Here is a 25,238-nt window from a genome sequence, read left to right on the forward strand (position 1 = left end):
TATGTTCAGTTTGGGAAAAAATGATGATGTGGGCAGTCTTTTTTAAACCATACAAACTTGCAGAATATGGTGCTTCTGATAGTTTCTCTGGTAGTTGTTCCCCCTGGGTAGTAGGTTTATAATGAATATTACAAGCTTTTGAACTTGTAGGAATAGAGGAAATTCCATTTTTCTTTGCTTTACCCAAATAGACATGTTTGCGAATGATTTCTTTGTAAATATTTTAAAAATAAAAGGCAGTCGTTTTTAGTTTGCATTCTGCCCCCTCTCCATAGACACACTTGAAGGCTTTGTGGTAGGTTATCGTGTCCCTGAAACCGTGACCTTGGAGTCCTTTGTCCTTGGCCCACATACATTTGTGGAATCGGCTTTTTTGAGGACGTAGACCTTGATCTATGTGTAGATATTGAGTTACTTTTCCTTTGAAATTTTTGTTATATTGATCAGACTAAACCATAGCTCCCGGGCTCGGGTTCTCCTGCCTCAGTGTCCCAGATTACCTGGGGCTGTCCACTGCCCCTGGCTTCTGTCAAGGCTTTAATCTGGGAATTGGCACTTTGAAGTAAATTATGAAGCTTAAGGGAATCTTACAGTTTGAGGAGTAGATTGTGCTGACTTCTGGATTTTAAGGAGAGTCAAGAGTGAGTCAAGAGTGTTTGTTGTGGGAGAACTTTGGCTTGTTGCTTGACGTTGTGTCTCGCTTAGTCTGAGGCATGGGATCGTGAGATCCTTGGAGACTCTTGACTTCAGTGCTTGCTTTTCATTTCTGGCACCCGTTCCCTCTGGGTCTACAGGACTTCCAGAATTAGTGGAATCCGGAGAACTGTTCGGTAAAGGAACTAAATCTGGATTTTGTTACATCTTTGTCCTAGCAATGAAACACCATGACCAAAAGCAAATTGAAAAGGAAAGGGTTTATTTAGTTTATGTTGCCATGTCACTGTTCATTATTGAACAAAGTCAGGACAGGAACTCAAACAGGGTGGGGGACCTGGAGGCGGGAGCTGATTGCAGAGGCAATGGAAGAGTACTTTTTATTGGCTTGCTCCCCATGGCTTGCTCAGTTTGCTTTTTTTGGTTTTTCAAGACAGGGTTTCTCTGTATAGCCCTGGCTGTCCTGGAACTCACTTTGTAGACCAGGCTGGCCTCAAACTCAGAAATCCGCCTGCCTCTGCCTCCCGAGTGCTGGGATTAAAGGCGTGTGCTACCACGCCTGGCTCTCAGTTTGCTTTTTTATTGAACCCAGGACCAACAGTCCAGGGACAGCTCCACTCGAAATGTGCTGGGCTCTCCCCTGTCAATCACTAGTTAAGAAAATGCCCTACAGTTGATCTATGGAAGTATTTTACCTATTGAGGTTCCCTCCTTGCAGATGGTTTTATGTCATGTCAGGTTGACATAAAACAAGCCAACATTGTGTTGGGCTATTTTCCCAGTCAGGGCGAGTCCAGAAGTAGGTTCTTAGTGTAGAATAATGCCCACCAAGCACTTACCTCACAGAAAGCTCCATTACCATGGCAACACCCACTAACATTCTAAGAAGTATCAGGAGGCCAATGCCTCCAACCAGCCCTCAGGAATCAGGCAGAATATTTTGTCAGGATATCTGAAGAGTGAATGGGAAAATGTGGGTTTTGTTTTTTACTTTAGGATCCAGTGATACAGTTTCTAGAAAACTCTGCCTTCACTCTGCCCCAGTGTGACATGCTGAGTCAGGTAAGCACCCTTCCTATTTCCTGGCTCTTGCAGACCTCAGGAAAGTTTCAGTGGTCCGTGTAATTTCTAAGCCTCAGCTTTCTGAGAGGAGGACAGATTGGCTACATTGCAAGTGAGGTTTTGGCTTTTGTTTCGAAAATAGGGAATAAACTGAAGGGATTTTGCTGTTTGTGCCTGTTTTAGAGCTGAGCTTCAAATTGGAAGCCACTCCACCCTAAACTAGCACTGCTTCTCATCTCCCCATTATTCAATGGGTTTGTCTTTTTGAGTGAGGAAGTAGTGGCAGGACATGGATATACAGACTTGGCTTCTGAAGATCCAGGTCTGCTGCTCATTGAGTGGCTTTGGGTAATGTGCTGGTTAGCTGTTGTCAACATGACAAAACTGGAGTCAGAAGAGTTCCCCGTGAAAGGAAAAGTATCTGCTTAGGACTCCCCAAAACCAAGTTCTTAACGCAAACTAGATTTATTTGCTCCAGGGTCAGAGGGTGGGGATAAGGAACAAAGATAGAAGACGAGGAAGAGGGAGAAGGGGAAGGGAACAAAGGAGAGGGGAATCAAGGGGAAAGGGAGATGGGGCAGGGTATTTCTCCCAGAGTGTGACAAAGGGCTGCCTCTAGGTAGAGAGTAGACAGATGTGGCACATAGAGAAATGATGGTTTATAAAGGTACAAGGGGGAAACCGTTCTGTGTAAGGATGAGGCGTTTCATTTTAACTGGGCATGTTAATTAGGTAAGCCAAGGGCCCTTTTGATTGCTGGACTTAAATACTTTGATAGCTAAACTGTAGTAGTCACCTCAGGAGGAGGAAGTGGCCAAATAAGGGAATAGACCTTGGGGGCTAGCTTTAGGAATGTAGGGTTTTTAGCAAGGCAGAGGGAGTGGGAGGGAAGGGCATGCCTGCCAGAGCTATGCCCACCAAGCTTGCACTGGCCAGAGTCCCTTCAACCTGGGAAGAGGGAGCTGCAATTGATGAATTGCCTCCATCAGGTTGGCCTGTGTCTGAGGAGCATTTTCTTGATTAATGAATGGTGTGGGATGGCCCAGCCCACAGTGGGTGGTGCCACCCCTCCGCAGGTGGTCCTGGGTTCAGAGAGGAAGCTGGGGAAGCTAGTAGGCAGTGAGCCAGTATTTTCCCTTCTTCAGCAGTTGGCTTCAGTTCCTGCCTCAAGCTCCTGTGTGGGCGTGACTTGATGGACTGTGATGGGACATGGTGAAACAAAGCTTTTCTTGATCTAAGTTGGTTTTGGTGAGTGATTTGTCTCAGCAACGGAAAAGCAAGCTACAGGAGCAATGTTAGTCATAGACCCTAGTGATCTTCCACTTTCAGGCTTCCTTCCTGTGGTCTCTCCACTGACTGAGTTCTCTGTAAGGGGACTTTATTTTTATTGGCAAGGCAGTTCAGCTTCCCTTATGTCTGCTAGCCAGATGGGTGTATTGATGCTACAAAATTCCTCCCGTTTGAGTTCCAGACAGCTAAGTGGCAGTAGACGGGGGATAGTTGCCCTCCTCAGGGACATAGGCCAAGTTTTACAGCACATTGGGCAACTAGTAGGACCTTTATTCCTCTCCTGACCAGAATCTCAAAGCAGATTATGGTGGGTTTTGAGCTGGCACCTGCCAAATAGAAGCTAGCTTCAGTCATGTGCAGCAGTGTAAGGGACGGATTCTGACTCCATGTTCCTCTAAGACGGGTTTGGTAACAAGGTTCCCTTGAAAACTCTTGGCTTGTCCCTTTAAACTCAAGGAATTTATACCTTATCCCTAGCAAGAAACTTTAGTCCTTAAGGCTCTGTTTAGAAGCACCTGGTTTGTGAGGGGCCTTATACAAGGACTATTAACAGCCTCTCCTGACTGCATGAGGAAAGGTTATTCAGAGCATCAGGTCCTTCACAGGTGTTTCCGGGGTGGTGTTGGTTGCTTCCTCTGCTTTCGGAGGAATTATATAGGAACTGCTCTGTTAACAGCCCAAGGAACAGAGCAAACACTCATGACTATTCAAAGATATAAAAGCAAGTCTTTGTAATCTACAGCTGTGCGATGCAGATCCCTGGACTACCCTATGTTCAAAGTCCTTTACCCAGCAGACTGCCTTCTCCTGATGCCAGGAAACCGGACATTGTCAATTGTCTTAAAAATGTCCTTTGGTACCAAGATTTCCTTTATCATCCTGGAGCAGTCTGAAAATATTCTTACCGGTCACCATGGAAGCGGGCATCCAACCTTTTTCTTAGCTGATCATTCCTGGTTCATCATCTTACCCACTGCCATGTGATTCTGTTCTACAACCCACTACTATTGGATAGAGGATGGCCATGTTTGGAAAGACTCCATCAAAGTGTTCCTATGAGACTGTAGATATGCCTGTCACTTCTAGTGTTACAAGCTGAGGTTTTTATCTTCCGCCAAAGAGATGCTGGATTCTAAACCTCTATTACCGTGGGATGTGACCTAATGATCTAATGTGATGAGATGGGTCTTTTTGGAGAGATGAAGTGAATTAAGATGGATCCTGGTCCAGCATGGCTGTTCTCCTGAAGGGGAGAGGGTGGGAGATAGACATGCATGAACTGAGGTTTGGGGCAGGTTCTCCCCTCACAGCTCTCAGGAACAACCCTGCAGACCTGGAATTTTGGATTTCTCATCTCCAGAACTGAGTTTCTTTGTTTTGTGCAAGGCAGTCACTAGGACTTGTTTTCAATTGCCCTAGCAAACTCATGTGTTTGGGAACTATCGGTGAGACTCTAGGGTAGCTTCCTTCTTCTACATGGTGGCCCCTAAGAAGAACTTGCTCATATGTTTTGGATGCCACGCTGAGCACCACTATATGAACTTTACATGAAATACCTTGCCTAATGCTCCCAACAGTACTGAGAATGTTGTTCCCATTGTAGGAATGGGACCACGGAAGAATGCTGAAGCTCGCCACCTCTAACTCATGCCAACCAGTAAGCACAGCCTAGATTTGAGGTTAGCATTCAGGTCACCTCACATGTCTTCAATGCAGGTGTGTAATTTCAACATACTCTGCTTGCAGTATAACCAGGATGTGGATTATAAAACAGGAAGAAAGGGCAGGAGGGGAGTGATGACAGCCAGCAAGTTTGGTGGGTTGGAATCTAGGAGGGCTGTGTATTTTTTTCTTCTTCCTGCTTTCTGTTGCCCCTTGTTGATGGGAATGGGGAAAGGACAATTAATATGACTTGGAGATGAAGCACTGAGGAACCAGGGGCCATTCCCCAGATTATGGAAGGAGGGAGAGCAGGAAACAGCAATGATATCCTCCTCAGTGGGAATTGCTCTTCACAGAGGAACTAGGAAAAAGGTGGCAGGAGCTAGGGTCAAAGAGTTCCATCTCTGTGTCCCAGGGCAATTCCCTTGAGTGTACCCATCAGCAGTATTCTGTGGTCCAGCCAGGAGCTTCCACTGAGGTGTAAAATGCAAATCAGGCCTTAGCTTCAGGTACATTTCCCCTTTGAAAGAAGTTGCTGACGTTCCCCTCCCCAAGGGGCAGGGGCAGGGCCAGGGGCAGGGGCAATCACAGGCTGTGACTGATAGGCGGTATGCCCATACATCAAAGCCAGAGTTATCCTCAGGGAATCACCCTTTGCAAGCCCTCGCATGAGTGTGGGTGCACAGTTGCCTGTGGAGGCCAGAAGACAATCTTAGGTGTCATTCCTCCTCAGGTGGGTGCCACAGTGGTTTTTGGAGGCAGGAACTCTCATTGACCCAGGGCTCCCTGAACAGGCTGGGTTGGCTGGACTACCTTCTCCAGCGCTGGGATTACAAATCTATGCCACCACATTTTGTTTTTTCTGGGGAATGAATTCAAGTCCTCTTGCTTGGCCAACATCACTACTGGCTGAGTTATCAGCCCTGGTCTCTTATTTTGAAGCATGAGCAGTTAACGAAGGTGAGATGTGCCTGGTGTTACCGGTTCCCTCACTGCCAGAGGGATGTGTTGGGATCTTTCTCACTTGGAGTTTCTTGGGTGTTGACTGTTTAACTGCCCCTGTAAGAAGAAAACCACCCTGCCCAACAGGGGCTCTCTTGTCTGCATACCTCCTTCTGTCTCTCTTCCCCTCCCCAGTCCCAAAGACTACAGCTGCTGATTGATTTAAGGGCCACCCAGGGGCATCCTTGCTTCTTGAAGCATCTCGGTGGCTTGTGCTTCCTGAGATCAGGCGGGGGGGGGCTTGTTGATGCTACATTCTTGTGGTGTTGTTTTCATTCTCTGTCCTGTAGCTCCTTCCTTCCTGTGGTAGTCATCAAGGACTTGGCTGAGGAGAATGTTTGTCTTGATCACCTGCTGTTGCACTCCTACCAAGGATTTACCAGGTAGGCAGGCAGGCCTGTGAGCAGGGCATGGCTCCACTAAAGTGGGCAGCTAACAAGATCTTACTCAAGACTCTGCTGACGCCAGAACTAGGGTTGATGCCAGGAAATCTGACTTAAACCAGGAAACTTGCTGAATCTGTTAATAAAGACCCAAAGTGGTCTTTTAGAGAAGTAAAAAATTAAAGCATGTTGTCTTCGGTTTTGGCCTCTAGTTAATATTGATGTCATTTTAGGCAAGTGTGTTGATAGTCTTAGCTAATTGAAGTGGACAAATATGGGTTTTTATGGCATAAGCTTTTTAGTATCGAGTAAATATCAGTTGTTTTTAAATTATTTTATTTTATGGAAATGGTTGCTTTGCCTGCATGTGTGTGTATGTACTGCGTGCATGCTTGGTGCCCAGAAAGCCTGCGTGAGATACTCTAGAACTGGAGTAATAGACAGTTGCAAATCTGTCTGGGAATTGAACCCTGACCCTCTGGAAGAACATCCAGTGCTCTTAACCACTGAGTCATCTCTCCCGTGCTATTAATCGTTTGAACTAACTACACTACTTAAGATCTTTATTAGTCCTAAGACCTGTTATTTGCTCTGTTTGTAGCTGTAGTAGTTAATTTAATTGAATTGTTTCCTATGAAACCATCTTTCTTGATAAGTTTGAAAGACAGACTTTTTGGATAAATTTATTCTTGAGAACTAGGCTTTTAAAACAAAATTATTTAATTCATCTAATATAGCAATGTGCTTTGAGTATGTTTTTAACATTGGAACTTGCAGTTTCTTATCCTGTCTATGGTAATCCATGCTCTGTGTAGAAGCTATAGTTTCTCTCCAGAATTGCACAGAAAACAACCAACCACACATTTTGAGGTGCAGATAGCTTGCTTTATTATTTTTATTCTCAAGGAGGTCCAACATTTATAACTACCAATTGAACATATACTGGCGCGAAAAGGACTACATCAAATTAGTAATTTTTTTTTTATGGGCAGTTGGTAGTATTGTTGTTTTAACAACAGCTTCACTTGTTGTTACGTTTTTGTAATTATTATTATTTTGCTGTGGCTCATTGCTTAGTTGCCCAGTTCCTGGTGAAATTTGAATTTAGAACTACCACACGAGGCAGGAGCTGCACCTGGGACCTCCAGGAGTCGACACCGCTCTGGCATAGGAACACTTGCATAGCTTGGTTAGACGAGGGGATGGCCAGGAGATGGTACATTTCCCAAGCTATCCATGCACTCTGTATGCCAGAGACAGTGTGAAGTGGGCGAACAAAGTGTATGGCCGTTACACTTTGCTCTGGTTATAGTTTGTCATGATAATTTTCAGTGTGACATCATCAGAGAAAACGTAAGACGTTAAAGTGTTGCTTACAGGAGGGTAGATGCAAACATCACCAATGCCTTACATTTCTGATTCAATAGGTGTCAGTGCACATGTCAGGGACATGTACAGAAGCATCCTTTTTTTAGGTGGATAGGACATCTTCAGTGGGGAATTTCTCAACCCACTGAGGCATACTTAGACATCAACAGTATGTTGAGGCACAAAGATTGATTAAGTATTGGCAGGGTATTCGTTCCATAATCTATAAGAAACTTTCTCCCACCAACAGTTAGTTTCAAAAGTTACAGTGTAAAATGTCATAAAATAAAATGGTACAAAACTTTATAACCGTGAACCCGGCTATATACAGTATGTACATGTATGTCATTAGCAAATATTCTCAGGTCAAGTATGAAAGGATTGAAATGCATAGTTTTGGAACTGTGACTCATTCAGATGGATATAAAACTACTTAAAAATATTTACAGGTCAGAAAGATTAGTTCATGTGAATCATTTGAGAGAGATTATGAATGAGCATTGAGTGTAAGGGCCCCCGCTCTTGGCCCTGGCCCTCTTACATAGAACGGATATTAATATTCACAGTGGCAGAGTCAGATCCAAATTCATTCCCTAAGCTTAGGGTATAAAGTCCGCCGTCTTGTTTCTGTACGTCCATGATGATCAGGGTGGTCAGGTCATCTGTGTTTTCAATGTGGAATCTTCCTTGTTGTTCTTGGGTTTGGATTTTCCTTCCACCACAGGACCATGTTATTTCTGGAGTAGGCTCCCCAGTAAAAGCACAGGCTACTGTTAGGACTTTGCCTTCGTCGATGCTGATATCAGAGGGAAGAGCTTCAATTTTAGGTGGAATTCCTTTATGAAACAGCAACAGAAAAGTTTTTAGGGTCACCGAAAACAAGAAATCCTATTCGCTTTCTATTGACTTTTAATGCACTAAGACAGTGGTTCTCAACATGTGGGCCGTGACTCCTGTGGCCAACGTGTACCTCCAAACATATTTACATTACGACTCATAAAGGTCGCAAAATTACAGTTGGGAAGTAGCAACAAAAATAATTTCATGATTGAGAGTCGCGACAACGTGAGGACCTGTATTAAAGGGTCGCAGCATTAGGAAGGTGGAGAACCACTGCTCTAGAATGATGCCATGCTAGGTGGCTTGATCTACCTCTACCAGGAACTCTTTTGCTCACCTCTTCCGCCTGCTTTGAGCATTCTACTGGTTGAGCTTTCCAGTTGTGTCATGCTAGATTTTCCCATAAAACTGCTGGAACTCATTTCTACAAAGGACTCTTGCATGGAAGACATGCTTTGGGCAGACATGCTCGCAAACTTCATTTCAGTCATGCTGCTAGCACTGCTGCTGCTGAAGCTGCTGAAGGATGCCTCCTGCTTAGAGGCAGACATTTGGACGGACTGAGACGAGACGCTTCCGTGCAAGCTCACGTCACTGCTCGTTTTCAATACCACCTCTCTCGGTGGTTCTTCCACCAGAGCTGTAGAGCATAGCAGATACACGGGGGACATCAAAGACAACTGGTTACTCGGTGACAATCTGACGATGACTTTAACGAGAATGAAAACTTAACATACGCACACAGAAAAACACAACCCAAACAGTTTGCTGTTGAAGCATAAGCAAATACATATATACATACATACAGTTGTCAAGAGCTAGCTCAATGGCTCCAAGAAATGATCCTTACGTTCCTAAATATTACATGCAGCTGCTAGAAGTTGCTGGGAGAAAAATGATTAACCATATATAAGATAATTAACATGTGAAGTATCCTGGAAAGTCTTACAAGGGCTGTTGGTAGCTTTACTTGCAAATTTTTAACTTACCAAAATTTCCATTTAGAGAAAGTGGTTATGAGGATGAATTCCAATAAGAGGCCTGTCTTTCTCACACACGTGCACACCTCACCTGCCCTGACGTCTTAGGGAAAATGGCAAAGGTGTACTTACGGAGTACCGTGAGGGACGCTGTTGCAGAGCACTGGCCGTGGAAATTCTTGGCCTTAATTGTGTACTTTCCGCTGTCACTTACAGACGCATTTCGGATTTCAAGAGTGTACACGTTTCTGGAGCGACTCACGCTGATATTTGAAGAAATGGAAATCTAAAAAGAATATAAAAAAAAATAGAAAAGAGGCATTGAAGTCTGTGGCAAGGGACGTGATATTTTAAATTTTCTCCAATATATATTCGAAATTTAAACTTACTGGCAGGTTATTTTTAAACCACTCAATTTCAGGGGATGGCTCCCCGCTGACCTCACAAGAAAAGAGAACATTTTGTCCCTCGTTAATGTTTTGAGATCTGGGCTGTGTGATGAAGCTTGGAGCATCCGAGAGTTCTTCGCTCAGGGTCAAGTCAAACTGACACTTGACAACTCCCTGGCTGGTTTTGCCTATGCAGGTGAGGATCCCTTCCTCTCTGTGACTGGCTTGCTTGATGGTGAGAGTTTGGTCACTGCCAGATACCCCGTATCTGTATTCCTCTGAGTTTGGAAGCTCAGTGCCGTTCAGGACCCATTTCACATCTGTGGCCCCAGCAATGTTGGCTTTCAGGGTTGCTCGCTGGCCCTTGGTTATGTTCATCTGGGTAGACAGTGTTTTGATCTCCGAGTGAGTTTTGACTTCTTCTGAAGCCTGTGAGGTTTTGGTGACTTCTTCGTGGATGATGGATTTCTCCAGGGAGGCTGCTGCTGATTTCTTGACCTCCTCAGCAATCAGAACTTTGGACGCTTCCTCCTTGATGGCCACCGTTTCATGAGATTTTACTTCTGACATTTTGATTTCTTCAGAAGTTAGGGCTTTTTGAGAAATTTCCTCTTGGGCACTCGCTTTCTTCTTAGATGTGACTTCAGATGTCTTCTGGGTAGATACTTTCTGTGCCTCGGTGTCTTTTACAGCTAAAAAAAGAAACCTCTGTAAGTAGACTTAATTGGAATGTGATTTTCTCCACTTTTGTAGATTCTACTCTGTGATTATAGTCAAAGACGAGGGTCAACCTCTATCTCATGTGTAGGTAACACCATTCTCAGTTCCAATTGTAGAAAATTTATGACTTTTGAGATTGGGCATAATAGTTTCTTAAACTAGATTAAATTAGGATAATTTTACGACATGAGGGGAAACGAGTCTTGAGCAGAGTAAGCAGAGGTTTGGCTGAGGACTGTGAAGCAACTGAAAAGTTATCTTTTGAAAGACTGAGATGAACTAATGTTAACTGGGATACGAGTGTGACTCCCTCACTAAGTTTGTGCTCCTTGGAAAATGACAAGCATACAAGTTTGAGAGGAACTACCACAGTGTGTATTCACTCAGTTTTATTTAATTTTATTTTTTGAAACAGGGCCTCATATATAGCCCGGGCTGACTTCAAGTTCGCTATACAACTGAGGCTAAGTTCCTTACTCTCCTGCCATAACCCAATGTAATGATTCCACGCTAGAGCCACCAGACCTGCCCGACTTTATTCTTAACTATTCCTGAGAACGGTTTGTAAGATCTGTGAGATCTCAGACAGCATCTCATGCAATCACACACACCTTTTATGCTGATACCATATTAACTGTAAATCTGTGTGTCTGGATTAGAAAATGTTTAATTTTAGAATTGTGTATGTTTGTGTTCTGAAACTATTAATACTGTTCTCTAGAAAACATCGGTTAAGGACAAAACTGCACGTACCTTTGATTGTCAGCTTGCAGCTTGAGGACACAGATCCAGCAGAATTTGTTACTGTACAGGTGTAAAGTCCACCATCAGATGTCTCGGTCTTGAGGATTTCTAAGAAGAATTCTTCTTTGTTGCTAGAGAGTTTGTATTTACTACCTTGTGCAATAGCCTGTGGAAAGCAAGTGATTGGAATTTTAAGTAATAGCTTAACATGGAACTTTCTTTAGGAGGTATGGATGAGTGGGGGAGGCATGAGATTTTTTTTTCTAGAAAATAAAAGACATTTTAGAATTGGTTACCTTTCCATCCTTTGTCCAGCTGATAGTTGGCTGGGGCTCTCCAGTAACTTTAATTGTAAATTTAGCAACACTGTCTGAAGAAACTGTTGTATCCCGCAGCCCAGTAACAATTACTGGCTTTGAGGAAATTGATTCAGGAGCTATTGGTTCCTGCTTCTTGGCTTCTGGTGACTCAACAGTTTTCTGTGTAGGTTTCTTGGCTTCTGGTGACTCAGCAGTTTTCTGTGCTGCTTTCTTGTCTTCTACTGACTCAGCAGTTTTCTGAGCGGATTTCTTGGCTTCTGCAGACTCAGCAGTTTTCTGAACCGATTTAGTAGTTTCTGATATGCTTGACACCTGCTCGTGGATACTCTTGAAGGATTGTCCAGTAAACTGGAAGCTGGTTTTGGAAGTTCCTCCTTCACCAGAGACCTCACAAACATACTCTCCACAATCAGATTCGCTAAGGTTGTGAATTTTGAGTTCGTAGGTACCATCTGCTGAGTAATGAAACTGAAAATGCCCATTTTCCTTGAGTTTCTTGCCATCTTTATACCAGGCGACCTCTTTGGCACACAGTGCACTACTTTCAACCGCACAGGTCAGCTTTGCAATGTCTTTGGAAGCTTCTGCTTTCAGGGACTGAGTTATCTTTGGTGGGGCAGAGACTGGGAGCTGTTGACCCTTCTCTGTTGGCTTTGTCTCCGTGGGTGACACGGCTTTTGGATGAGAAGCAACTGGTTCTGGAGATTTCACTCTTTTGGGAGACTTGACTGTTTCTGGGGACTTCACCCGAGGCTCTGGGGACTTGACTCTGGGTGGTGACGTCACAGCCTTTTCAATAACCCTGGCCTTTTGCACGGTCAGGGTGAACTGTGCTTCTTGCTTCCCATCGCTGTTTTCAACTACCACGCTGTAGTTGCCCTCATCAGAGGCCTGGACTGAAGAAATCTCAAAGGTCGACTTGTACTTGGCGGTGGTCACTTGGTGGCGAGCAGAAGTACTCACTACTTGTCCTCCACGCAGCCAGGTCACGGTTGGTACCGGCTCCCCATCAGTATCGCAGGAAAACCTCGCAGACTCACCTTCATGGACAGTTATGGAGCGTGGCTTGGTTAAAATTCTTGCTGCCAGTGTTGTCTTAATCTTTCTCACTGTGGCTTTTTCTTCCAGCGACTTTTCCTCCGATGTGGCGCTTTTCATTTCCGCAGAGGCGTAATGCTCATAGGATGAGAGACTTTCCCTCGTCTCTGTCATTTGTGACTTCACTTCCCTGACTGAAGAAGCAGCTTCCAGCTCAGATGTTCTCTTGAACGACGAGACTGCATATGCCTCTGTTTTTGTCAGTTCAGGGAAGACTGACTTGGGGACCTCCTCATCTCTGCGCTGGGATGCATAGGTGGTATAAGCTCCGCCAGTTACGTCCAGGGTTGCGTAGTCTGATGCCTCGCCTTTGTAGTTGGTGCACACAGCACGGTAGGTTCCACCATCCTCAGCCTGGCAGTCCAGAATCTCCAAGGTCAGGACCCCACTTGTGTTGGTGTAATGAATCTTACTGCTCTCTTGGAGTTCTACACCATTGTGGTACCATTTAACCTCAGCAGTTGGCTTCGACTGGACATTTAGGATGAAGCGTGTGTTTTGGCCACAGGGAACCCTGTGGGAGCGCATCCGCAGTGTGATTCGAGGGGCATGGTCCAGTGTGAAAGGCTGCTGACTCAAAACCTCATACTTCCTTTCCGATGTCTTCTGAGTCTTTAAGGCAGCTTTCATGGACTCGTACCTGGAAAAGATGTCAAATCTTGCAGACCTCTCAAATCTTGAGAGGGATCGCTCGCTAGACACAGGGCTGGGAGAACGTGGGCGAGTTCTCTCTGGAGTAGGAGACCTTCTTTCTGCATCATCTTCATATTCCTCAGCAGGTCGTGGATGGGACCGGATCAGCTCAGACACTGGTCTCATTAACTCAATATAAGTTGGAGACAAGGAGCGACGGCGTCTCAGTAACCTGGACACGGAGGAGGACGATTCCCTTTGAGCCCGTCTTGAGATTTCATATTCCTCTTCGATTTCCGTTATTTCTGTCACTTGTCTCTGTCGTTTTGATTTCTTTTTAGACTTTTCTTCCTTTGACATGTAGTCCAGCTCACTCTTGTATTCTGAGAGACGCTGGGTGGTTGTCACTGGCCGCAGTAGCTCCTCTTCCTCCTTCTCGGCCATAATCCTCTGCCGTAGCTTCGGCTGCCTGTATGAGGCCTGGGCATGCCGTTCCCGCAGCTCTGCATAACTCGTGCTGGTTTCCTCCTTTGTGGGGATTTGATAGGTCGAGTACCTGAAGTCTCTTCTTCTGTCCTCCACCTTGACATGAGCTGGTGGTGAAGAATAGCGCAGGCTAGACAGCTCAAACCGCGGGGGGCTTCGGCTGGGGGGTGAAGCCGAGAAGCCCAGTTCAAGCTCCTCCTCCAGACGCAGCCTCTCTTCTTCGGTTCTTTTCATCGCTAGGTAGTCATCTATGGGGAGGAGCAGTTCCTCATCTGACATGTCACCCAGAGAGCGTCTCCTCCTTCTATAATAGTAAAGATCATAATCTGGGGAAGGGGTACGCCGTCGGGCCGGCCTCACCATTTCCAGATCATCTTGGGTCAGTTTGGGGATCCGCCATTTAGGTCGGTATTGGTCAGTAATGCGAGGAAGAGGCATCACATAGAACTGCTCCCATCTTGAAAGGCGGATGCGCTTGGGCCTTTTCTGGACAACTCTGTCAAGTTTCCCAGGCATTTCATATTGATCCCGGATCTTCTTATACCACTTCATGTCAGACATAGGCACGAACTGCTTGATGCGCTGGTCTTCTTCTACTGTGGCTTGTTTGAACCTGCGGGGCTCTGGGACTTCGTAAGGCATGCGGAGTTTTCTCTCCTCTTTCTTTACCTCCGTCTCAAGTCGGTATTCTCCTTTGACAGTCTTGGTGCTCACCGCTGGTTTGTAAAGAATGGCAGCTTCTCTCAGAGCCTCTTGGGCTACGGGAGTCAATGGCACAGTTTCAGTTCCAGAAAGGATTTCAGCCATCCTCAGTGTCTTGTCAATCTGTTTTTGGACATGGCGCTCACGTTCCTCTTTACTCTGGAATTCCTGCTTGACGTAGCGCAACCGCTCTACCTGTAAGTGAGCCTGGCAGCTGGTGGATCCAGCCGTGTTTGTGGCCGTGACTCTGTAATAACCTGTGTCTTCTGGCAAAGTATCCCTGATATGCAGTGCATAATAATCTAAGCCTTCATGGACAATTTCAATGTGGGGCCCAAGCGACAGCGGCTGGCCATCCTTCTCCCATTTTAATGTTGGTGCGGGGATGCCAGAAACTCTGATCTCAAAGCAGACACTTTGGCCTTCATGGCATTCAGCATTTGCCAGCAGCCGCTTGAACATGGGTCTGAGCGTGGTTTCCGTAGGGGGTGGATGTAAAGTCACCGTCAGCTTTGCTTTACAACTGTCTTCGCCATGTTTGTTCCTTGCCACAACGGTGTATTCAGCATCGTCGTCTGTGGTCACACTGTTGATTGTTAATTGATAAAGACCCTTGTCAGACTCGAATGTGTATTTCTTTTCATCATCACCTGGCTTGATTTTCTGACCTGATTTATACCACGTCACACGAGGTTCTGGGTGGACGGTAATAGTTACTCCAAAACGGACATTTTCACCCACGTATGCTGTCTTGTTATAGAGAGGCAGGGTAAATTCTGGTGGCCTTTCAAGGAGCCGCATCGCATCTGTTCTGCGCTTGACTTTCTTGGTTCGGCAGCAATAGTAGTCGTAAACTTCCCTCACTCCTTTAACAAACAGCTCTGCGTAAGAGCTATCTTCACCGTAGTCATTGACAACTTTGCATCTGTAGGTCCCATCATCAAATTTGGTGATGTCTTTGACATACATGGTGGCTACTCCATCTTCATAGGTGATTTCATATTTCTCACTGTTTTCCAGCTGTCTCACGCCAAAGTACCAGGTCACCTGGGTAGACTGATCATAATTTTCGATCTTGCAAACATATTTGACATACCCACCTTCTTCGCCAATGGCGTGCATTATTTGCCCAGAGACTGGGCCAATTTCAATGGATGCAACTTTAACTTTAGCCACGCTCACTCCCCTCTGAGATCGTATTGCACCACCACAGGAGATCCGGGCTGCTGATACAACCATATTGAGGTCTTTCTTTATCAGGGTGTGGTAGTACCGCCGATGTTTCAGTGTTCTGATGACTTTAGTACTGACTCTGTCGATCCTTTGCTTCAGCCATGGGTGCTGCAGGGCCTCTGATGCTGTCATGCGAGATTTTCTCTCTTTCACCAATAGCCGGTCGACAAAATCCATTGCTTCAAGGCTAATTTCTTTGAAGGCTTCTTCATCAAAAGTATATTCAGCATTCATGATGTTCTCAATCATCTGTTGGTTAGTTTCAGCCAAAAATGGGTTGATTCCACTCAGTAGCACATACACCAGCGTACCAAGCGACCACATGTCCGTGGCAGTGCTGACAACATCATGCTGGTGGACTTCAGGGGCATAGTATTCAGGGGCAGTGAACAGCAGTCTGAAGTTGTCTCCTGGCTTTAGCTGACGGGCTTGACCAAACTCTATTATTTTAATAGTGGAGTTCTTTCTTGTCTGGTAAATGATATTTTCTGGTCGAATGTCAAAGTGGCCAATATTCTGGCTATGTAAGAACTCCAGTGCTTCACAGACTTGGCGGACATAGCTTACAACTTCTCTTTCATTAAGTTCAAAGGCACTCGTATTGATGCGTTCAAATATGTCGAGTCCTGATATAAATTCAAAGATCATAACTAATTCTTCCATGCTTTCAAATGATTCATGGAGGTATAAGATGTTCCTGTGCCTAGCAATGTTTAGAATGGAAATCTCTTTCTTGACTAAAACCTGATCGGTTCCTTTGACTTTAACAAATTTGGCCATGAATGTCTTCTTTGAGGATGTTTCAACGCAACGGTGGACAATTCCAAACTCACCACGCCCCAGATCTTCAGCTATCATGTATTTCTCGTAGAGTTCTTTAGTTTTGGAGTGTGATGCTTTAGTCGTGGTGACCTCTCTGGTTTCATCCACCTCATCATCATAATTCATAGCTCTGGTCTTATCTTCTTTGGTCACGGTGGGTTCTGAGGGCTCTGATGGCTTGCTCAGGCCAAATTTATTTTCAGCTATTACTCGGAACTGGTAACTTGTTTTTCCAAACAAGTTGATCACAGTGTAACGGGTTTCTCGGGCCTGTCCCACTCGGAGCCATCTTTCTGCAGTAGTTGCACACTTTTCCACAATGTAGTTGGTGACCTTGCTACCACCATCAGAAGCTGGCTCTGTCCAAGTTAAGTTGACAGAATCGCGTGAGACGTCACTAACTTTGACACCCCTAGGTGGGTCGGGGACATCAGCCACATCCAGTTCGACTGTCTTTTGATCAATTCCAAATCTGTTTTTAGCACAGACAACATAGAAGCCAGCGTCTTTTCTCTCCACTCCATTGGAGAAGACAAGTGACGTAAAGGATCTTGTGACAATCACTTGGTAGTGGCCATTATTATCGATGAGATCTTGTCCTTTCTGCCAGGTGATCACCGGGTCTGGCTTACCACTGAAGGGGATCTTGATGCTGACCACTTCCCCTCGGAGAGCATGGACTGCTCCCATGCCTTCTAGAGTCTTGGGCAAGTGTATCTTAGCTGGAACTGTATCAAGGTAAAAGAACAAAGAATGTGATTTAGCAAGACTTCATAATGCTTCACCCCACACAGTAACAATAGGTTATCTGATACCAAACTGATGTTTACAGATTGGCCTTTACCTTCCACTTCCAAGGAAGCAGTGCCAGACACGGATCCCCCTTGGTTGGTGGCTCTGACTTGGTACACCGTGGCATCGTCATCTGTGACGCTTGCGATGATGAGCTGGTGGTAACCGCCCTTAAATTCTTGAATCCTGTACTTGAGTCCATCGGCGATAATTTCTTTGCCTTGTCTGTACCATTTCACAATAGGCTTTGGGTGACCGGTCACCTTGCAGACCAAAGTGGCGTTGCTCTGATACCTTACATTCAGGTTTCTCAGCTCCTCCTTGAAGTGTGGAGCCTGAATCGGGACGTCGGATTTTGGAGTGACGGGTTCTGATATTTCACTCCATTCACTCTCTCCACCCAGGTTTTCACATTTCACACGGAACTCATATTCAAGACCTTCAATAAGGTTTTGCACTGAGAAGACAGTTTCTCGAATTTCCTCTGTCGTCACAGCAATCCACTTGTTTTGCTTCTTCTCGCGCCTCTCAAGGTAGTAATTTCTGATCTTTGCACCGCCATCGCTTGCAGGTGGCTTCCAAGCCACAACGCAAGAATCCTTTGTGACAGCAGTGATGGTTGGTTTACCAGGAACACCTGGCTTTTCTATTAGAAAAGAAAAAGATTTGCCATGTTTAAAATAGCTTTATTTAAAAATAAATCTCATTTTAAATAAACAGAAGTACTCCAAAGTTCTGTGAAACTACAAAGAGGAGGATAGGGTATGTGCTTTCCCCTCTAAATTATAGAAACAGTCAATTAAAGTGAGAGAAAAAGATTTTACATTATCTGAACCTTCCATTTCCTCTCAAACTATTTCTGCTCACCGAATGGACTCTTGATGATCACAATGGAGGCGACCTCTAGTGGCTCACTGATGCCAAAGGTGTTCTGAGCTGAGACCCGGAAATAGTAGCCGGCATTCTCTGTGAGGTTCACAATTCTGCAAGTTGTCACCGAGATGGCTGAAGACACCAATTGCCATTCAGCACCTTCTTTGGCCTCACATTTCTCTACCACATAATTGGTGATCCAGGAGCCGCCATCATCAGCAGGTGGTTTCCAGCTGATCACCACAGAGTTCTTGAGTAGTGCTTCAATCACAATGGGTCCAGTAGGCTTGTCTGGTTTATCTGTTGAGAGAAAGGACAGTTGTAGTAGGGTTCACACTGTGCCTCCTGAGATCTTTCAAAGGACACTCACTGAAAGCCAAAGCAAAATACCTTGTATTTCCACATCTAGGGTGGCATCCACTGTCCCAAAGGCATTGCTGAGCTGAACCTTGTATTTCCCAGCATGAGTCTTTCGTTGGACATTCTTCATGACAAGGTGAGTATAGTGCTCAGTGTTTTCAATGGTGATGTTTTCTGAGTTTTGCAAAAGTTTCTGGCCATGGAACCAAGTCATGGCAGGTACTGGGCGGCCAATATACATAACATGGAGCCGAAGCGTAGACCCCACGGCCCCGTAATACTTCTCTTTCAGTGGGTAACCAGGATGGAACTGTGGTGCCGCTTGCAGAAGAAGCTTGCTGCTGCTTTCTACTTCTCCTACTTCATTTGTGGCTACACATGTGTAAACACCTTCATCTTCTTGTTCATCTGTCATTACTGTCAGAGTATGCGTGCGCCCATCTGAGGACATTTTGTACTTCCGGCTTTGTATGAGCTCTTTACCAAACCGGTACCATTTAATGTCAGGAAGGGGCCTTCCAACTATCTGGCATGAGAGTTGTGCAGCTTCGCCTAATTTGGTGGTCACATCAGCCATTTCTTTGCGCACTCCTGGGGCTTCTCCAGCTGCACATGATTAAAGATTACGTTAAATGCATCATCATACTGAATCTATAATCTGTGCATGTCACCAATGGATTATTCCATTTGTTAAGCTTTTATAGGTGCTATGATGTACATCTAAGATTCGTTTATCTTTCTAGGGTCAGATGGAAAATGGTGATTAAGACAGTGTATCACCGTACTGTGTCACACTGTAACTTTTTATGGTTGAGAGGGCATTAGGATATGATGTGAGGTTTTGAGGGAATAAGAGTCTCTTGACCAATTTACAGGATTCTTGTCCTTACTTAGGAAGTGGGGTATGTTTGTTAACCTTCCAAATCTTGCTAAAAAGTGACAAAACTAAAAAGCCTATTGCATCAGAGGGGTAAACCACTCCAAAAAAACCCGCTTAGTTTCTATAGTCTCAAGTTATACCCCAGCAAGCTTTATCGGAGAATGGAATTAAAATTGAGGGCTTTGACATGTATACACATGCTAATAAATGTGATCAGAAAACCACCCTAAATAAAAAATGCCAGCAGGATAGTTTAACTTAGACTACAGGAAGAGTTGGTTTCCACAGGATTTGTTTGTAACCCATGCAGAGAGAACTATAGGCTACTTACATGTTAGTTTAGTCTTGACAGACATAGCTGTTCTACGTGGTCGGCTGAGCCCAGTCTCGTTCTCAGCAAATACTCGGAACTCATATTCAGTAGCTTCTAGCAAACCTCCAATGGTGAACTGTCTGTCCTTGATCCGTTCCTTATTGCTCTTCTTCCAAGCACTGTCTCCAGACTGTCTGTATTCAACCCAGTATCCAAGGATTTCTTTGCCACCATCACATTCGGGTTTCTCCCACTGGAGGGTGACACTGTCTTTGGATATCGAGAGAATCTCAAGTTCTCCTGGTTGGCTTGGCTTATCTGCAATATTCAAGATAATTGAGAGAAGAATTAGGTTTACTGGTGGGAAAAAAAGGCAAAGGCAAAAAAACCTGGCTGGCTTCATTGGTGTTTTTGTCCCTTTCGGAAACTCTTTGCTTACCAAAGGGATCTTTGCAAACAACAGGTTCAGAAGCAGGGCTGGTCTCACTAAGGCCAACGTCATTCTGTGCGATGATGCGGAACTGGTACTCAGCATCGGGAACAAGGCCGGTGACAGTGTACATCGTGGTGGTTATCTGGGTTTTGTTGTGTCTAACCCACTTGTCAGTGGATGTCTCCTTGCGTTCAATGTAGTAGCCCGTCACTCGAGAGCCGCCGTCATCTTTAGGTCGAGACCATGACAAGCTAACAGAACTTTTGGTCACATCAAGTACTTCAGGAGGATTGCTTGGTGGTTCTGGTGGATCTATAAACACAAGTGAAAAGCACACATGGGGATCAGAGTGCAATCTCAGATATAATGAGCTGCTGGTGGTAACTTAAGCAATGTAAGCATTCAAACCAACTTCTATACCTCTGTGGCTAAAGGAGCACTTACTCAGTGGTGTCTTTGGTATGACTGGCTCCTCAGATTTCAAGGGTTTGCTTATGCCAAACTGGTTTTCTGCTGAGACACGGAAATGGTATTCCACGTTTTCTTTGAGGCCTTTCACCACCAGAGATGTGCCTCGGACTCTGGAGTCAATGGTATACCAGGCAGCCTTAGGTACCTCTCTTCTCTCAAGGATGTAGCCCAGGATGTCAGCACCACCATCGTCAGCAGGAGGTCTCCAGCTGACCCTTACAGAGCGGGCTTGTATGTCATCGTATTCCAGTGGCCCTTCTGGAGTGTTGGGACTTCCTATCACCTTGACCTTAATATAAACAGTCTTCTTGCCACATTTGTTTTCCAGAACCAAGTCGTAAGTTCCAGAATCGTTTCTGTCTGCTTCTTTGATCACAAGCTCAGTATGTGTTTCCGATGTTGCAATCATGGCACGTTTACTAATGTCTTGGCCTTCCTTGGTCCATTTACATACTGGGAATGGTTTTCCTTTGATTGGGATGGTAAGCCTGATGACCCCACCTTGGCGAACAAAGACACCTTCCTGGTATCTCTCATCAAGTTCATAGTCAGGGTATTCTGAGGAAAAAGGAAGGATTACAATTTAGATTCTTTAGAATGGAGGGGTAGGAAAAAGTCATAAAATTGTAGCAAGAAGTAAATGGTCATGTATTTTACCTAGCATCTCTGTGACTTTGACTGTTCCTGGTACCTCAGCAGGTTCTCCAGGTCCACCAGCATTACAAGCTAGGACACGGAATCTGTATTCAGCGCCCTGAGGTAGGTGTGTTAGGGTATACTCCCGAATCTTGGTTGGGGTGGTGTTACATTTGGTCCATTCACGTTGATCTACTTTTTGCATTTCAATCAAGTACCCTGTGACTTTAGATCCACCTTCATCTTCCGGAACACTCCAGGCCAGGGAGACTGATGTCCTTGTTGTATCTGTAACTCTTGGATTTTGTGGTTTTCCTGGTGGAGCTGGGGGTGGAAAAAAAGACAAAAATATGTACTTGTTACAGTTGATGCAAGGTTATATATTGACTGTGCTATATAACAAATTATGTGTGTTGTTGAAAATATAGACTCTGAGCACTTTTTTGTTTTATATTTTTGTATTCTGTAGTTTTGTTGCAGTGGTGATTCTAAAGCTATATTTCTCAGAACTCATAGAACTCAGAACTCATATACTTTAGAAGGATGAGTTTTATCAACTAACCATTGTATCACAATCAACTCGGCGTATATGAAATATATTTACCAATTGGATCCATGGCAACGGTGGGTTTGGAAGGACGACTTGGTTTTCCAGTTCCTCTTGCATTAATGGCTGTGACCCGATGTTCATATTCTAAGCCTTCAATAAGGCCGGTGGAGCGGTACCGGGTCATAGTCACTGGTACTTTATTTACACGGACCCACCGATCAGCTCTTACTTCTTTACGTTCCACGATATATCCAGTCACTTGGGAGCCACCATCATCTTCAGGTGGATACCATGTAAGTGTCATGCCATCACGGGAGACATCAAATATCTGTAATGTTTCTGGAGGTCCAGGAATACCTGCAGGAAGACAGAAAAAAAATACAATATGTCAACGTGAGTAACAAATGCAGTTTGTATGTATTGTGGTTTTAGTTGGTATTTTAGATGCAATGAAAGACAAATGACCATGTTCCCAGCACGGTCACTTTTGTGCCTTTTCCATTTTTCATAGATATTTATTAAGCACACATATTATACTTTCTTCTATTGGGTTGTCTATAGTCCCTCCCTTGCATGGTTTTTCTCTTCCTCCCTTTATTTCCTCATCCATCGTCTCAGCCTTTGTTCCTCAGACTCCTTTACTTTTTCCCTTTCTTCAACCAAGTAAAGAAATTAAGAAAATAAATCTAACACTGTTGAAGGCTGCCAAGCAAGGCTGTTTAGAAACCTTCGGAAAACCCAGGAGTTATGTTTACAAGCTATTGTTTTTCTTCTCATCGGGACATATAGACTCTAAATTCAGAGTCGGCGACAGAGGAAATGGTGGAGGAGTCCTAGAACTTACTGATGCTGCTTCGGCATTCTATGACCTCAGACTGCAAGTATGAGCCAATCCCGAAGCGGTTTGTTGCAGCCACTCGGAATACGTATTCATTTCCTTCGGTGAGTCTGGTAAACTTAAATGTTGGTCTTGTTACAGACTCAGAAACTGGCAGCCATCCTGGACGATGAGCATCACGCTGCTCTACCACATAGCCACTCAGTGGAGCACCACCATCCAATTCGGGAGGTTCCCAGGATATCGTAACTGACGTGGCATCAATTTCATCAATCTTGATGGGCCCAGTTGGTGGACCAGGCTTGTCTAAAAGGTTAAGAAATCAGGAGATTACATTTTACTTTAAATCAAAACCAGTGATTTATAACCATTGATAACTAAATTATAACCCTGTCACACATACTTACCAAGAATAATAACTTTTATTGTCTCTGAGGTGGTTCCAGTAACATTCTTTAGTTCAAGCGTATATTCTCCCGTGTCTCTTATAGTAGTTTCACGGATGGTTAGCTTGGTGACTTTAGTGTGGGTTTCAACTGTGACACGCTCTGATTCTCTCAGTTTAGAACCGGCAAAGAACCAGGAAGCAGTAGGTGGCGGCCGACCAGCGATCGGTATCACCAGCTCAATTGGTCTGCCAGCTGGGACGTGGATGGTCTTTTGGGGCATTGTGGAAAGGTCGATCGTTGGCAACACTGTAAGAAAGAAATCAGGCGTTTATTTTCACACATGATCTGAAGATGAAGTGTCTTGAACCCTCAGTGTTTTCATTTATTTTGCATTTATATAGGCATTCAGTACCTACCTCTGAGGTCTTGTACGGTCACTGGTGTGACGATCTCTCTCGGTTCTGACACACCTTTCTCATTTTGAGCCCTCACTCTAAACAAGTACTGCTCGCCTTCATTCAGGGAAATAACAGTGTGCTCTAAGACTGTGGGTTTCAAAGTGACAACTTTCATCCATCTCTCGGTGCCAGCTTTGCAGGCCTCAAGAACATATCCGGTGAGTCGGCTTCCACCGTCATAGAGTGGTTTCTCCCAAGCAAGGCTGACAGTGGATTTGGTGACATCAACCACTTCGAGTTTTGTGGGCACCAAAGGTACTTCTGAGACTAGAACTGCGTCTGATGTTTCACAAGGCTCTCCGATGCCATAGATGTTTTCTGGAAGCACTCTAAAGTAGTACATGGTCCCCTCGACGAGTCCAGATATGCGGTAAAGAGTCTTGCTGCATTTGGTGGTTACTGTCTTGAATGCCCTCATGGCGGCTTCTCGCTTCTCAATAATGTAATTGTTGACCGGAGCACCACCATCAATTGTGGGGATTTCCCAAGTGATGGTCACAGAATCTCTCGAAACTTCTTTAACGCTCACTGAAGGACAGGGACCAGGAGTATCTAAAAATAGACCAGAGGGAAAGATTCATATTTACTCTTTGTTGCTTGATTGATACTTGGTGTATATGTTACAGGAAAATATAGTCAGTGTAGGCCTCCCCTAGTGAGGTAATCAATAATAGGCCAAGGTGTAGCAAGCTAGCTCAACCTAAGAAAGTTAACTTACCATAGACTTTAACTAGGACCGTTGCTGATTTCTTGCCAGACTGGTTTTCAGCTTCAATTGTGTATTTTCCAGCATCATACCGATTAACTTTGTCCACAATGAGTAAAGAGTAGCTCTCTGTGTTGTCAATAATTGCCCGATTTGCAAGGTCAATGCCTTTTTTGCTCCATGTGATGACAGGAGAAGGTCTTCCGGAGACAGACACCATCAGGCGCAAGGAGGCTCCAGCCCTAACGATCACGGTCTTCTTCAGATCATCTGCAAGCTCAAGATCTGGTATTTCTGGAAAGTCAATATGAAAATGCAGTTAATTCGTGAGCGGACAAGGTGAGAAAACAACACGTGTAAGTGTTTCTGCGTAAATACCTAGTCTTTCCACGGGCTCAATTTCAGCAGTCGTCTCACTGTAGTCACTCATACCCTTGGCGTTCACAGCAGCAACCCTGAAGGAGTACTTCTGGCCCATCTTAAGGTCTGGCACAGTGAATTCGTTGTTTCTTATCGTGGCGTTCGTATGTACTCGGCACCATTGATCTGTGTCCTTCTCTTGCATTTCAAGGACGTATCCTATGATGTCAGCACCACCGTCGTACGTGGGCTTGGTCCATGCTAAACTAATGCTGCGCTTGGTGGTATCCACAACTCTTGGAGCAGAAGGTGACCCAGGGGTGTCTGAAATTTAAAAGAGATACAGGCATTGCACAAAAGAGGAAGCTTTAGGAATTCCAGTTTTGTTTTCAAGACTCACAGAGGCATTGAGGACTTAAGAAGACCCTCTCTGTAACAATGTTTGAAGTTTTGATACTCTAGGGCAACTCTCATGGTATATTATTACTATCTATAATTATTTTAAGATTTAGATTGCTTTGGAGATGCAGTTATTTATGTCTTTCACTTTGGCTAGCAATGGCATATTCTCTCTTAGCTAAGTTCTTTTCTTAGCTTGTTCTTAGGGGCTTTTCTTTAGTTGTCCCTCTTTCATTGGGATAGGAGGACATATCACCCTGTATCTCTATTGAACACAGGATCTGGTCCTGTCTTTTTCCTCTGCAGTCCCAGTGACTTACTCCTTTTAGCTCTTGGGCTCAAACTCTATAAAAGCCTGTATGTTGTTTTTGAAGGCCACGTAATAATTACTT

General features: G+C 44.7%; 1 protein-coding gene across 46 annotated transcripts in view; it reads right to left on the reverse strand.

Annotated features, from left to right (window-relative positions):
* Positions 1-6,916: 6,916 nt before the first annotated feature.
* Positions 6,917-25,238, reverse strand: part of Ttn (titin) — a 271,446-nt gene continuing 253,124 nt past the window's right edge. For all 46 annotated transcript variants that reach the window (XM_029473164.1, XM_029473037.1, XM_029473035.1 and 43 more), the window contains 19 exons: positions 24,466-24,771; positions 24,100-24,381; positions 23,340-23,933; positions 22,942-23,229; positions 22,541-22,840; positions 21,751-22,053; positions 21,168-21,470; positions 20,484-21,068; positions 20,046-20,351; positions 19,625-19,924; positions 18,444-19,019; positions 18,048-18,353; positions 17,233-17,826; positions 11,391-17,116; positions 11,104-11,260; positions 9,631-10,322; positions 9,374-9,527; positions 8,599-8,901; positions 6,917-8,257 (listed from right to left, as the gene is read on the reverse strand). In XM_029473164.1, coding sequence (XP_029329024.1) covers positions 7,959-8,257; positions 8,599-8,901; positions 9,374-9,527; positions 9,631-10,322; positions 11,104-11,260; positions 11,391-17,116; positions 17,233-17,826; positions 18,048-18,353; positions 18,444-19,019; positions 19,625-19,924; positions 20,046-20,351; positions 20,484-21,068; positions 21,168-21,470; positions 21,751-22,053; positions 22,541-22,840; positions 22,942-23,229; positions 23,340-23,933; positions 24,100-24,381; positions 24,466-24,771 — 12,374 coding nt within the window. In that variant the 3' untranslated portion in view covers positions 6,917-7,958. The remainder of the gene's footprint in view (positions 8,258-8,598; positions 8,902-9,373; positions 9,528-9,630; positions 10,323-11,103; positions 11,261-11,390; positions 17,117-17,232; positions 17,827-18,047; positions 18,354-18,443; positions 19,020-19,624; positions 19,925-20,045; positions 20,352-20,483; positions 21,069-21,167; positions 21,471-21,750; positions 22,054-22,540; positions 22,841-22,941; positions 23,230-23,339; positions 23,934-24,099; positions 24,382-24,465; positions 24,772-25,238) is intronic.

This window comes from Mus caroli, chromosome 2 (genome assembly GCF_900094665.2).
Source record: "Mus caroli chromosome 2, CAROLI_EIJ_v1.1, whole genome shotgun sequence".
In the NCBI taxonomy this organism is placed as follows: Eukaryota; Metazoa; Chordata; class Mammalia; order Rodentia; family Muridae; genus Mus; species Mus caroli.